General features: G+C 44.9%; 1 protein-coding gene across 7 annotated transcripts in view; it reads right to left on the reverse strand.

Annotated features, from left to right (window-relative positions):
* Window positions 1–16,171, reverse strand: part of LMF1 (lipase maturation factor 1) — a 330,318-nt gene that overhangs the window by 184,222 nt on the left and 129,925 nt on the right. For all 7 annotated transcript variants that reach the window (XM_056533475.1, XM_056533471.1, XM_056533468.1 and 4 more), the window contains one exon: window positions 3,550–3,615. In XM_056533475.1, the coding sequence (XP_056389450.1) occupies window positions 3,550–3,615 (66 nt within the window). The remainder of the gene's footprint in view (window positions 1–3,549; window positions 3,616–16,171) is intronic.

Below are 16,171 nucleotides of genomic sequence, written 5' to 3' on the forward strand. Positions count from 1 at the left end.
TATGTCTTTTTTCAACCGTACTAACTATGTAACTATGTATGTATATATGTACGTACCTGTGTATGTATATGTATGTATGTGTGTATATATGTGTGTGTGTGTGTATGTATATATGTATGTATGTGTGTATATATATGTATGTATGTGTGTATATATATGTATGTATGTGTGTATGTATATGTGTATATGTATGTATATGTGTGTATATATGTGTGTATGTTCCAGCATCACGTCCAAACGGCTAAAGATATTAACATGAAACTTGGTACACATGTTACTTATATGTCAACAACAAACATAGGATAGGTGATTTAACCCTTACTCACCCCCATTTGCCAGGGGCGGGGCTTATGTTTAAAGTCCCATATAAGTCAATGGGAAATATATGTTACTGCATAAATTCCAAACGGCTGGAGATATTTCCATAATACTTGGTCACATATTACTTATATGTCCACTTAAAATATAGGATAGTTAATTTAACCCTTAACTACCCCCATTTGTGAGTGTCGGGGTTTTTGTTTAAAGTCCCATGCAAATCAATGGGAAATATATGTTCCCACATAACTACCGTACAGCTGGAGATATTTCAATACCTGGTACACATATTACTGGTCGGGATAGGAGGACGGGATAGGAGGACGGGATAGGAGGACCGGGATAGGAGGACCGGGATAGGAGGACCGGGATAGGAGGACCGGGATAGGAGGACCGGGATAGGAGGACGGGGATAGGAGGTCGGGATAGGAGGTCGGGATAGGAGGTCGGGGATAGGAGGTCGGGGATAGGAGGTCGGGGATAGGAGGTCGAGATATGATGACGGGATAGGGGGTCGAGATATGAGGATGGGATATGGGGTTGGGATATGACAACACTATATGAGGACGGGATATCAAGTCAAAAGCTTCCTCCTTTGTTTATTTTCCTCCCCAACAAGGAATAGGAAGGAAAAACCGGGCAACGCCGTGTACTCAGCTAGTATAGTCTATAAATGTGGTAATAATCGTCTACAGCCGTATAACCTGCAGCAGACCCTCATTCCAATCCCCACTACTGGATACACTACTGTGGAGGACAAGTTACACTATAATCTAGTGACCGGAGCTGTGCGGCTCTAGCCTGAGGTCTCAGTAACCTGCGTCCTTATTGATCCATCCAATAAGGTTAACACATTAACTCCTGGATCTCAATTACTTGTCTGAGCCCCCTCCCCACAAGATGAACCCCCTGTTGAGACACAAAGGACTAAAAAAGCCTAAGGATGGAACTTGAGGCTATAAAACAAGATGAGTTAGCAGAGTTGTGGCACCTAGGAAATTCCATACATGGTAATTAATGTAGACAGATGTAGCAGAGCTGTGTTTGTCAGTGGACTAATTGTTTTACACAAAATCCGCTCAACTACACTTACATATATAATTATCCTGTACTGATCCTGAGTTATATCCTGTATTATATTACAGAGCTGTACTCACTATTCTGCTGGTGAGGTCACTGTGTACATACATTACATTACTTATCCTGCACTGATCCTGAGTTATATCCTGTATTATACTCCAGATCTGTACTCACTATTCTGCTGGTGAGGTCACTGTGTATATACATTACATTACTTATCCTGTACTGATCCTGAGTTATATCCTGTATTATACTCCAGAGCTGTACTCACTATTCTGCTGGTGAGGTCACTGTGTACATACATTACATTACTTATCCTGTACTGATCCTGAGTTATATCCTGTATTACACTCCAGAGCTGTACTCACTATTCTGCTGGTGAGGTCACTATGTACATACATTACATTACTTATCCTGTACTGATCCTGAGTTATATCCTGTATTATACTCCAGAGCTGTACTCACTATTCTGCTGGTGAGGTCACTGTGTATATACATTACATTACTTATCCTGTACTGATCCTGAGTTATATCCTGTATTATACCCCAGAGCTGTACTCACTATTCTGCTGGTGAGATCACTGTGTATATACATTACATTACTTATCCTGTACTGATCCTGAGTTATATCCTGTATTATACCCCAGAGCTGTACTCACTATTCTGCTGGTGAGATCACTGTGTATATACATTACATTACTTATCCTGTACTGATCCTGAATTATATCCTGTATTATACCCCAGAGCTGTACTCACTATTCTGCTGGTGAGGTCACTGTGTATATACATTACATTACTTATCCTGTACTGATCCTGAGTTATATCCTGTATTATACTCCAGAGCTGTACTCACTATTCTGCTGGTGAGGTCACTGTGTACATACATTACATTACTTATCCTGTACTGATCCTGAGTTATATCCTGTATTATACTCCAGAGCTGTACTCACTATTCTGCTGGTGAGATCACTGTGTATATACATTACATTACTTATCCTGTACTGATCCTGAGTTATATCCTGTATTATACCCCAGAGCTGTACTCACTATTCTGCTGGTGGGGTCACTGTGTACATACATTACATTACTTATACTGTACTGATCCTGAGTTATATCCTGTTTTATACTCCAGAGCTGTACTCACTATTCTGCAGGTGAGGTCACTGTATACATACATTACATTACTTATCCTGTACTGATCCTGAGTTATATCCTGTATTATACTCCAGAGCTGTACTCACTATTCTGCTGGTGAGGTCACTGTGCACATACATTACATTACTTATCCTGTACTGATCCTGAGTTATATCCTGTATTATACTTCAGAGCTGTACTCACTATTCTGTTGGTGAGGTCACTGTGTACATACATTACATTACTTATCCTGTACTGATCCTGAGTTATATCCTGTATTATACCCCAGAGCTGTACTCACTATTCTGCTGGTGAGATCACTGTGTACATACATTACATTACTTATCCTGTACTGATCCTGAGTTATATCCTGTATTATACCCCAGAGCTGTACTCACTATTCTGCTGGTGGGGTCACTGTGTACATACATTACATTACTTATCCTGTACTGATCCTGAGTTATATCCTGTATTATACTCCAGAGCTGTACTCACTATTCTGCTGGTGAGGTCACTGTGTACATACATTACATTACTTATCCTGTACTGATCCTGAGTTATATCCTGTATTATACTACAGAGCTGCACTCACTATTCTGCTGGTGAGGTCACTGTGTACATACATTACATTACTTATCCTGTACTGATCCTGAGTTATATCCTGTATTATACTCCTGAGCTGTACTAACTATTCTGCTGGTGGGGTCACTGTGTACATACATTACATTACTTATCCTGTACTGATCCTGAGTTATATCCTGTATTATACCCCAGAGCTGTACTCACTATTCTGCTGGTGGGGTCACTGTGTACATACATTTAAGGCAGTGGCCTCCAAACTGCGGACCTCCAGCTATTGCAAAACTACAACTCCCAGCATGCCCGGACAGCCAACGGCTGTCCGGGCTTGCTGGGAGTTGAAGTTTTGCAACAGCTGTAGGTCCACAGTGTGGAAGCCACTGCTTTAAGTTATGTAACTTCTTCCCATTATCCCGTGTCGTCTCTTCGTGTTCTCACCTCGTAGTGATAGTTCATACACGTCAGGTCTCTCCAGCACTTGTCTCCTCTGATTTTAATAAGACCCTGAAATTAGAAAACAAAATTATCCAATTATCCCATTTCCTTACCAATATACATAATATTGTAAAGTCTCACTATTTGTAAGATCTCTGCTTGCTGTCAGTGAAGGGAAACGCTGGTGGTTCCATCCATAAGATGAAATCCTGGAACAAACCTGATACAATTCATTTTATTACAACTGTATCCAGTCTAGAGAATCCTCTGCGCTGTAAACCGATACATTTAACCTGCACTGATACATTGTAACAGACTATCAGACAGGATAAAGATCAGTGCCGCTGATGTAATCGACTAGTTATAGCTGGTTAGTGTCTAGTTATGCTGCAGTAATTGAGGAGTAGTGATGAGCAGCAGGGGTCATATTCGAATTCGCGATATTTCGCGAATATATTGACGATTATTCGTCCTATGTTCGCGAGATTCGCATATTCTCTATGTTCATTCACTTTTTTTTCCGTGCGAAAATTTGCATAAAAAATTTGCATGTGAAAAAAAATAAAAAAATAAAAAAAAACAGACCCACGTGATAGACCCCCTAAGTGCATGGAAAATTTGCATAAAAAATGTGCATAAAAATTCACGTGAAAAAAAAAAACGATATAAAAACACGAATATTGGTCATTATGAATATATAGCACTATATTCTAAATATTCGCGAAATTGCGAAGTGCCGATATTCGCGATAAAAATTTGCGTTACGAATCTTCGTGCTCAGCGCTATTGAGGAGTATGGTAGGCTGGCCATTCAGGAATCTGGGAAAGCTGGGTGACAGTCCACATGGGATGTTTTAAACAATGGGATGACTCATGAACCTTTATGCAATGGGGTCTCTGTGCAAATTAAGGAGGAAATCCGGCATGTCCACCTTAATTATATGTATACATGGATAGAACTAGTGACCCTATATAGCCTTAGGGAGGGTAGATGGGATCTCTGTTGGCTGAAACACAAGAGGCTCGGGCTAATACAGTGTCTCTCTATCTGTGGCATCTTAGCTGTTGCAGAACCACAACTCCCAGCACGCTCTACTATCCTGCAAATGTTGAAAAAATCCATCAGAGCAACATGGTCTCAGACTTGTTGTAGGACTACAACTCCCAGCATGCCCTGATACCCTGTGGAACTTAGGGGAAAAAAACAAAACAAGAAAGCAACAAGTATTTTCCAACCAGTGTGCCTCCAGCTGTTGCAAAACTACAACTCCCAGCATGCCCAGACCGCCTAGGGCAATAGTTTCTCTCCAGCTGTTGCAAAACTACAACTTCCAGCACGTCTTTGGCTGTCTAGGCATGCTGGGTGTTGTAGTTCTGCAACTGTGAAAGCTGGAAAAAAAAACAACAAAGCAACAGGGAAGTGTTTCCCAACCAGTATGACTCCAGCTGTTGCAGAACTACAACTCCCAGCATGCCCAGAACGCCTTCAGCGGTCTGGGCATGCTGGGAGTTATAGTTTTGCAACAGCTGTAGACATATTGTTTGAGAAACACCGATCCAGGGCAATGGTTTCTCTCTTTTGCAGAACTACAACTCCCAGCATGCCTGGTCAGCTGGGTATGCTGGGAGTTGTAGTTTTGCAACAGCTGGAGTACCCTGGTTAGGAAACACTGCTATATATAGCACTTCGATACCCATTCTCAAGCTGTTGCAAAACCACAACTCCCAGCATGCACAGACATCCTATCGAAAGTGGAAAAACTCAACATAGCAACATCTAGTGCAATGGTCTCCAATCTTGTTGCTCTTCAGCCGTGGCAAAACTACAACTCCCAGCATGCCATGATATCCTGCGAATGTTGGAAAAATGCAAGAAAGCAACATCTAGTGCAACGGCATCCAACCTCTAGCAAAACTACAACTCCCAGCATGCCTTGTTATTCTGTGGAAGTTGGAAAAACTCTACAAAGTGACATCCAGGGCAGTGTTTCCCAACCAAGGCCAAAGACTATCCGGGCATGCTGGGAGTTGTAGTTTTGAAACAGCAGAAGGCACCCTGGTTGGGAAATACTGACTAAGAGCAATCATCCCCATCCTGTTGCTCTCCGGCTGTTGCAAAGCTACAACTCCCAGCATGCCCTGACCGCTTTTGACTGTCTGTGTATGCTGGGAGTTGTAGTTTTGCAACTGTGGAAAAACTGACAGACTACGGGCATGCTGGGAGTTGCAGTTTTGTAATTTTGCAACAGCGGAAGGTACCTTAGTTGGGGAACACTGATATAGGGTAATGCTCCCCAACCTGATGCTCTCCAGCTGTTGCAAAACTACAACTTCCAACATGTCTTTGGCTGTGCAAGCATGCTGGGTGTTGTAGTTCTGCAACTGTAAAAGCTGGAAGAAAAAAAAAACAAAGCAACAGGGCAGTGTTTCCCAACCAGTATGACTCCAGCTGTTGCAAAACTACAACTCCCAGCATGCCCAGACTGCCTAGGGCAATGGTTTCTCTCCAGCTGTTGCAAGACTACAACTCCCAGCATGTCTTTGGCTGTCTAGGCATGCTGGGTGTTTTAGTTCTGCAACTGTGAAAGGTGGAAAAAAGGACAAAAGAACAGGGAAGTGTTTCCCCAACCAGTATGACTCCAGCTGTTGCAAAACTACAACTCCCAGCATGCCTAGACCGCCTTCGGGGGTCTAGGCATGCTGGGAGTTGTAATTTTGCAACAGCTGAAGACATACTGTATGAGAAACACCGATCTAGGGCAATGGCTTCTCTCTAACTGTTGCAAAACTACAACTCCCAGCATGCCCAGACCGACTAGGGCAATGGTTTCTCTCCAGCTGTTGCAAAACTGCAACTTCCAGCAACTCTTTGGCTGTCTAGGCATGCTGGGTGTAGTAGTTCTGCAGCTGTGAAAGCTGGAAAAAAAAGCAATAAACCAGCAGGGAAGTGTTTCCCAACCAGTATGACTCCAGCTGTTGCAAAACTACAACTAGGCATGCTGGGTGTTGTAGTTCTGCAACTGTGAAAAATGGAAGAAGAAAAAAAAAGCGACAAAGCAACAGGAAAGTGTTTCCCAAATAGTATGACTCCAGCTCTTGCTAAACTACAACTCCCAGCATGCCCAGACCGCCGAAGGCGGTCTGGGCATGCTGGGAGTTGTAGTTTTGCAACAGCTGAGGACATACTGTTTGAGAAACACCGATCTAGGGCGATGGTTTCTCTCTAACTGTTGCAGAACTACAACAACCAGCATGCCCTGACAGCATGCTGGGAGATGTAGTTTTTCAGCATCTTGGCTGGAGAACACTGGGCTAATACATTCCTCTTCATATGAGGTGAATGATGAGAAGCCATGAAGACACCTGGCCCATCTGCATGCCACGCTCCTTGCCCCGGGCCGCTGTCTCCTGCCGCCTTTGATCTCAGCCCTAAAACGTTTCGCTGATTAGGATCACAAATGTCCTGATGAAGGAAAAGCTCGGACGGTCAAAAGGCGGCATCCACATGTGGCCGGACACAATGCATGTCTTCACCTCTTCATCTGAGCGGCCATCACTGTGTGTGCACATGGTAATAACCATCTCCAGATCATCACTGGGTGTCATCCCTGATACAAGGCTCCTCTGTGTGTCCAGACCCCTCTATAACACAGATAAGGGGCAGGTGGCTCCACAAAGGATCTCTCCTCCATGTGCACCAAGATGGTCCTCGCTCCGGCAATCCGCCATGGTTTATTTCTTATATTCATATATAGTAGTTATACGCCTCCCCCTCCAGCTCTATCTGTATACTGCTGCTATCTCTATAACATTGGGATATATAGTAGTTATACACCTCCCCTCCAGCTCTATCTCTATGTGACCAGAATATATAGTAGTTATATAGCTCACCTTTAGCTCTATCTGTATACTGCTGCTGCTATCTCTATGGGATCAGGATATATAGTAGTTATACACCTCCCCTCCATCTCTTTGTGTATACTGCTGCTGCTATCTCTGCATGATCAGGATATATAGTAGTTATACACCTCCCTTTTAGCTCTATCTGTATACTGCTGCTATTATCTCTATAGGATCAGGATATATCGTAGTAATACACCGTCTCCAACTCTATCTGTATACTGCAGCTGCTATCTCTATGGGATCAGGATATATAGCAGTTATACACCTCCCCTTTTAGCTCTATATGTATACTGCTGCTGTTATCTCTACAGGATCAGGATATAGTAGTAATACACCGCCTCCAGCTCTATCTCTATACTGCAGCTGCTATCTCAACGTGATCAGGATATATAATAGTAATACACCTCCCCTCCAGCTATCTCTATGGGATCAGGATATATAGTAGTTATTCACCTCCCCTTTTAGCTCTATCTGTATACTGCTGCTGTTATCTCTATAGGATCAGGGTATATAGTAGTTATACACCTCCTCCAGCTCTATCTGTATACTGCTGCTGCTATCTCTATGTGATCAGGATATATAATAGTTATACCCTCTCCTCCAGCTCTATCTGTATACTGCTACTGCTATCTCTACGTGATCAGGATATATAATAGTTATACCCTCTCCTCCAGCTCTATCTGTATACTGCTGCTGCTGCTATCTCTACGTGATCAGGATATATAATAGTTATACATCTCCGCTTCGATATGCTGTGAGTTGTAGTTTTGCAATGGCTGGAGATACCCTGGAGTGAAAACACTGGTGTAGACACTAAAAGGTGAATTGTATTGGTTTCTTTATTGCATTGGCGTTACGCGCCATAGCTGACCGTCCCGTAGGCTTGTACGATGAGCCGCAGTAATTACAGATGCTGGTGACAGAGTCCGCACAGTGAGTCGTGTTATGGCTGTAAATCAAGCAGCGAGCCTGTATTGTCATTGGCAGCGATCTGCTCCAGTCTACACGGGCCGGAGTCAGGCGCTGCCAGCTTTTTTTCTTCGTTCTCTTGTGTGCCTCAGAGCTGTTTGAAACTAAAACTCCCAGCATGCCCAAACAGCCTTTGGATGTCAGGGCATGCTGGGTTGTAGTTTTGCAACAGCTGGAGACACACTGGTTGAAAACCACTGATCTAGGGTAACTGTCCCAAACCTGTTGCTCTCCAGGTGTTGCAAAACCAACTCCCAGCATGTCCGGACAGCCAACCAGGGTGCCTCCAGCTGTTGCAAAACTACAACTCCCAGCATGCCCGGACAGCCAACCAGGGTGCCTCCAGCTGTTGCAAAACTACAACTCCCAGCATGCCCGGAAAGCTAACCAGGGTGCCTCCATCTGTTGCAAAACTACAACTCCCAGCATGCCCGGACAGCCGACCAGGGTGCCTCCATCTGTTACAAAACTACAATTCCCAGCATGCCCGGACAGCCTTTGCCTGTCCGGGCATGCTGGGAGTTGTAGTTTTGCAACTGTGGAAGTTGGCAATATCTAGGGCAGTGTTTTTAAACTAGTGTGATTCCAGCTGTTGCAAAACTATAACTCCCAGCATAGCCAGACCGCCAAAGGCGGTCTGGGCATGCTGAAAGTTGTAGTTTCACAACAGCTGATGACACACTGATTGGAACACTGATGGTCCCCAATCTGTTCCTCTCCAGCAGTCAGCTGCCAGGTCATGCTGGGAGTTGTAGATTTGAAACATCTTAAGAGCGGCAGGCCGGAGAACACTGGGCTAATACAGTAACCCCCCTCGACCTACGATGGTCCAGACATACGATCATTTCAGCATACGATCACTCTCAGAGTCCATCGCATGTTGAAGGCAGCATCAACATACGATGCTTTTGTATGTCGGGGCCATCGCATAAACGGCTATCCGACAGCGCAGACTGCTTCAGCTGCCACCAGATAGCCGTTTACGGTGCCCCGTGAGCTCCGGTGATGGTCACTTACCTGTCCTCGGGGCTCCGGCGCGTCCTCTTCGGGATCCCCTTCATCGTCGGCGCTCTCCATCGATGTTATCACGTCACTGCGCACGCCGTCCCGTCATCCAATAGGAGTGGTGTGCGTAGTGACGTGATGGCGGCGACGGAGAGCGAGGATGCCGGGGAAGCAGAGGCCTTGCCGGACGCATCGACAACGATGGACGGCGACATCCCGGGCAGCAGTGACGGTCCGGAGCGGCAGGGACAGGTGAGTACAAATTTCTCTAACAGTGGTCTACAACCTGCGGACCTCCAGATGTTGCAAAACTACAACACCCAGCATGCCCGGACAGCAAATGGCTGTCCGGGCATGCTAGGTGTTGTAGTTTTGCAACATCTGGAGGTCCGCAGTTTGTAGACCACTGTCCTATACTTTACATTGCACAGATTCCTCAACATACGATGGTTTCAACAAACGATGGTCCGTTTGGAACGGATTACCATCGTATATTGAGGGACCATTTTTCTGAAGGGAGTTGTAGTTTTGCAACAGCTGGAGTCACACTGGTTGGTAAACACTGAGTTCTGGAGTTCCTGAGAGAATTTTCCTTCTCTATATTTGATGTGGCAGGACAAGAGCTGAGCTGTTTGCCAGAAGTACACACATAGGGGGAGACTATCAATACCTGTAGGGGAAAGTTGCTAAGTTGCAACCAAGCAACCAATCAGATCGCTTCTTTCATTTTTTTAGGCCTTTAAAAAAAAAAAAAAATGAAAGAAGCATTCTGATTGGTTGCTATGAGCAACTTTTCCTCTGGACAGGTTTTGATAAATCTCCCCCATAGTTACTTCCTCCCTTAGTTGCCTGGAGAAGAGGTGTGTGTTGATCTCGTAGAAGGCAATGACTTCTACAAGATATGAGGAAAGGTTGGAAAGAGCAAGATTCTCTGTCAGCACAGAGTATTTCAGGAAAAGAAGTCTCAAATGAGCGAGAACCACACCCTTGTATCCAATCAGATCATAGGAAGATCAGTAGCAGAAGAGGAGTGTGTTGGTCTTTTTGGAGGCAGCTACCTATCCAGTTCTGCACGGCAGCCTAGACTAACCAATGACAGCTGATCTTGTAGAAGGCAGAAACTTGTCCATCAGTGAGGAGGAGCAGGACTCTCTTCTAGCACAGAGTATTTCAGGAAATAAGATGTAAAGTAGGTGGGACTAGAACACCCTGTAACCAGTCAGATCATAGGAAGAACAGCAGCAGAAGAGGAGTGTGTTGGTCCTGTGGGAATCAGGGACTTGTTTATCATGTGATTATATGTGAGAAAAGATTGAATAAACAAGATTCTCCATCAGCACAGAGTATTTTTAGATTAGAATACGTCAGATGAGTGAGAATGAAATCTTGTAACCAATCAGATCATTGGAAGATCAGCAGCAGAACATGAGTGTGTTGGTCTGGTGGAAGGCAGCTAACTGTCCAGATCTGCATGCATAGCCTAACCAATGATATCATGGGAATAGCAGCAGGAGGAGAGGAGTGTGCTGAGGAGTGTGCTGATCTAGAGTATTTCAGGAAATAAGATGTAAAGTAGGTGGGACTAGAACACCCTGTAACCAGTCAGATCATTGGAAGCAGCAGAAGAGGAGTGTGTTGGTCCAGTAAGAATCAGGGACTTGTTCATCATGTGATTATATGTGAGAAAAGATTGAATAAACAAGATTCTCCATCAGCACAGAGTATTTCAGATAAGATCAGCAGCAGAAGACGAGTGTGTTGGTCTGGGGGAAGGCAGCTAACTGTCCAGATCTGCATGCATAGCCTAACCAATGATATCATGGGAATGGCAGCAGGAGGAGAGGAGTGTGCTGATCTTGTAGAAGACAGGGACTTGTCCATCATGTGATAGTCAGACAGGAGGAGCAGGACTCTCTTCTAGCACAGAGTATTTCAGGAAATAAGATGTAAAGTAGGTGGGACTAGAAAACCCTGTAACCAGTCAGATCACAGGAAGCAGCAGAAGAGGAGTGTGTTGGTCCTGTGGGAATCAGGGACTTGTTTATCATGTGATTATATGTGAGAAAAGATTGAATAAACAAGATTCTCCATCAGCACAGAGTATTTTTAGATTAGAATACGTCAGATGAGTGAGAATGAAATCTTGTAACCAATCAGATCATTGGAAGATCAGCAGCAGAAGACGAGTGTGTTGGTCTGGTGGAAGGAAGCTAACTGTCCAGATCTGCATGCACAGCCTAACCAATGATATCATGGGAATGACAGCAGGAGGAGAGGAGTGTGCTGAGGAGTGTGCTGATCTAGAGTATTTCAGGAAATAAGATGTAAAGTAGGTGGGACTAGAACACCCTGTAACCAGTCAGATCATAGGAAGCAGCAGAAGAGGAGTGTGTTGGTCCAGTAAGAATCAGGGACTTGTTCATCATGTGATTATATGTGAGAAAAGATTGAATAAACAAGATTCTCCATCAGCACAGAGTATTTCAGATAAGATCAGCAGCAGAAGACGAGTGTGTTGGTCTGTGGAAGGCAGCTAACTGTCCAGATCTGCATGCATAGCCTAACCAATGATATCATGGGAATGGCAGCAGGAGGAGAGGAGTGTGCTGATCTTGTAGAAGACAGGGACTTGTCCATCATGTGATAGTCAGACAGGAGGAGCAGGACTCTCTTCTAGCACAGAGTATTTCAGGAAATAAGATGTAAAGTAGGTGGGACTAGAACCAATGATATCATGGGAATAGCAGCAGGAGGAGAGGAGTGTGCTGATCTAGAGTATTTCAGGAAATAAGATGTAAAGTATGTGGGACTAGAACACCCTGTAACCAGTCAGATCATTGGAAGCAGCAGAAGAGGAGTGTGTTGGTCCAGTAAGAATCAGGGACTTGTTCATCATGTGATTATATGTGAGAAAAGATTGAATAGACAAGATTCTCCATCAGCACAAAGTATTTCAGATAAGATCAGCAGCAGAAGACGAGTGTGTTGGTCTGGTGGAAGGCAGCTAACTGTCCAGATCTGCATGCATAGCCTAACCAATGATATCATGGGAATGGCAGCAGGAGGAGAGGAGTGTGCTGATCTTGTAGAAGGCAGGGACTTGTCATCATGTGACAGTCTGTGAGAGAAAGTTGAAAAGAGCAGGACCCTGTTCTAGCACAGAGTATTTAAAGAGTTCCTGTCACCAAATAAAACTTTTAATATAGTGTTCCTTGTGTGATTAGCAGACACTTTCCCATTCACTTGCTTGTAAAATTTTCAACATAAATATGTTTAAAATGTAATATAAAAACCGTCCACTAGGTGGCTCTGTTCTGTTCCTTGCCACAATTAATACATTGAGTTCGGTCTCCTCCAGGCCTGGCAGGAGACCAAATTAAGGAAGTGTTTCTCTGCACTGAGCTTGATTGACAGATGCACAGAAAGTGAAAGCTCCACAGATTCTCAGAGAAAGTTGCACAGACTGACAGCTGAAGTAGAGCCAGACGGAAACATGCACAGACTGACAGCTGAAGTAGAGCCAGACGGAAACATGCACAGACTGACAGCTGAAGTAGAGCCTCACTGAAATCTGCACAGACTGACAGCTGAAGTAAAGCCTCACTGAAATCTGCACAGACTGAAACATGCACAGAGCCTGAGATCTTCTATTTATAATAGCACTGCAACCATGTGAGGGCGGAAGTGGTGCCCCAGCAGGCTTCACTGATGTCATGCCTGCTGGGAAACAACCACTTTCTCCTGCTGGGAGATTGCACTATGTGAGCAAGAATAAAAGTATGATACACAGCTTTTTAAAGATCTAAAATAGTTTTTAAGGGTGGGAGGAGTGTTAGGGAACATAGCTTTATTTGGTGACAGGTACTTTTTAAGATGCAAAGTAGGAGGCACTAGAACACCCTGTAACCAATCACATCATAGGAAGATCAGCAGCAGAAGAGGAATGTGTTGCTCTTGTGGAAGGAAGCGACCTGTCTAGTTTTGCATGGCAGCATAGGCTAACCAATGAAATCATAGGAATGGAAGCAGCAGGAAAGGAGTGTGGTGCACCTGCAGAAGGCAGCGATCTGTCCATCATGTGACAGTCAGGTGACGGGGCTCAAATGTTGAAAAAAAAAAAGCAAGAATTCCCATCAGCACAGAGGATTTCAGGAAAGAGTTGTCAGATGAGTGAGAATAAAACCATTTATCCCATCAGACCAGTGTTTCCCAACCAGGGCGCCTCCAGCTGTTGCAAAACTACAACTCCCAGCATGGCCGGTAGAGATGAGCGAATTTACAGTAAATTCGATTCGTCACGAACTTCTCGGCTCGGCAGTTGATGACTTATCCTGCATAAATTAGTTCAGCCTTCAGGTGCTCCGGTGGGCTGGAAAAGGTGGATACAGTCCTAGGAAAGAGTCTCCTAGGTCTGTATCCACCTTTTCCAGCCCACGGGAGCACCTGAAAGCTGAACTAATTTATGCAGGATAAGTCATCAACTGCCGAGCCGAGAAGTTCGTGACGAATCGAATTTACTGTAAATTCGCTCATCTCTAATGGCCGGACAGCCGTTGGCTGTTGCAAAACTACAACTCCCAGCATGCCCGGACAGCCAACGGCTGTCCGGGCATGCTGGGAGATGTAGTTTTGCAACAGCTGGAGGCACCCGGGTTGGGAAACACTGCATCAGACCATAGGAAGATCAGCAGCAGAAGAGGAGTGTGTTGGTCTTGTGGAAGCAAGCGACTTGTCCAATTCTGCATTAAAGAGAGATGTAATGATGTAAGGCAGGGAAAAGAGTCAAACATAGGGTCAGGGGTGGGCAGGGTACTCCGACAGGTTGGATCTGTAGCAGTTTTTTACTTTTTAGAACAATTTCGACCCTGTCGATCAGTATCTGAAGTCCGGCCTCCTCCCGCCCCCCAGGTCTATTCATCATCACCGATCCTCATACGGGAAACGAATGTGACATCTCAAATCTGATGGAAGCAGAAAAAAAAAATAAACCTGTATAAATATAAAAGTCGCCGTATGACGAGGAGACCGCGGTCCGGCGTCAGCTCACGAGAGGCTTCCAAGAAGCGGCGTAGAGGAAGCCATCTTTCCATAAATCACTAGTCAATGAGATGAATGAAGGCCCTGCTAATTGGCTGCGGGTTAATTACAGAGCGCCGCCGCTGCAGCACAGCAGCTGTTTTGGTACAGTAAAGTCGGGCCAAATTGCTACGGTATGGCGTCAGCCATTTATTATAAACACGGCTTCTACCTCCACCCGAGGGACGCCGCGTGGAGGGTGTTTATAGAACACTGGATGCTTATGTGCAGCAGAGCAACCGGCGGGGAGGGAGAGCTCCCCCGCTCTAATTGGGAAATAAAAAGACGATTTTTTTTTTTTTAAAGTTTTATCACTTTATTACAACTCTCTAAAAAATCAGGATTTATTGCCTCCCCCCCTTTTACAGACCATCAGCAATAACGCGCGGGTCTGACCGATGGCCACGTGGTCCTATGTGTCATATTAGAATCACAGAATAAGCTGCAAACGGCTCCGAAGATTAGGTTATGAGGCTACAGAGAAGTGGTTTTTTAGCCAGCTGTTGCAAAACTACAACTCCCAGCATGCCCGGACAGCTGGAGGCACACTGTTCGGAACATTTTAGGACACTAACTCAGTGTTTTCCAAACAGTGCGTCTCCTGCTGTTGCACAACTACAACTCCCAGCATGCCCTGAAAGCCTTCAGCTTTGTTACAGTTGTATATTGTCTAGACCAGTGTTTCCCAACCAGGCTGTCTGGGCATGCTGGGAGTTGTAGTTTTGCAACAGTTGGAGGCACACTATTCGGAACATTTTAAGACAGTGCGTCTCCAGCTGTTTCAAAAACTACAACTCCCAGCATGCCCGGACAGCCTTCGGCTGTTCGGGCATGCTGGGAGTTGTAGTTTTTACAACAGCTAGAGACACACTGTTGGGAAAACACTGCCTTAAAATGTTCCGAACAGTGTACCTCCAGCTGTTGCAATACTACAACTCCCAGCATGCCCGGACAGCCTCCAGCTGTCCAGGCATGCTGGGAGTTGTAGTTTTTGCAAAAGCTGGAGACACACTGTTGGGAAAACACTGCCTTAGTGTCTTAAAATGTTCCAAACAGTGTGCCTCCAGCTGATGCAATACTACAACTCCCAGCATGCCCGGACAGCCTGGTTGGGAAACCCTGGTCTAGACAATATACAACTGTAACAAAGCTGAAGGCTTTCAGGGCATGCTGGGAGTTGTAGTTTTGCAAAAGCTGGAGACACACTGTGTGGAAAACATTGCCTTAGTGTCTTAAAATCTTCCGAACAGTGTGCCTCCAGCTGTTGTAAAACTACAACTCCCAGCACGCCCGGACAGCCTGGTTGGGAAACACAGGTCTAGACAATATACAACTGTAACAAAGCTGAAGGCTTTCAGGGCATGCTGGGAGTTGTAGTTTTGCAAAAGTGTGAGACACACTCTTTGGAAAACACTGCCTTAGTGTCTTAAACTGTTCCGAACAGTGTGCCTTCAGCTGTTGCAAAACTACAACTCCCAGCATGCCCGGACAGCCTACGGCTGTACGGGCATGCTGGGAGTTGTAGTTTTTGAAACAGCTGGAGACACACTGTTTGGAAAACACTGCCTTAGTGTCTTAAAATGTTTGGAAAACACTGCCTTACTGTCTTAAAATGTTCCAAACAGTGTGCCTCCAGCTGTTGCAAAACTACAACTCCCAGCATGACTGGACA

Source organism: Hyla sarda, chromosome 8, assembly GCF_029499605.1.
Source record: "Hyla sarda isolate aHylSar1 chromosome 8, aHylSar1.hap1, whole genome shotgun sequence".
Classification (NCBI taxonomy): domain Eukaryota; kingdom Metazoa; phylum Chordata; class Amphibia; order Anura; family Hylidae; genus Hyla; species Hyla sarda.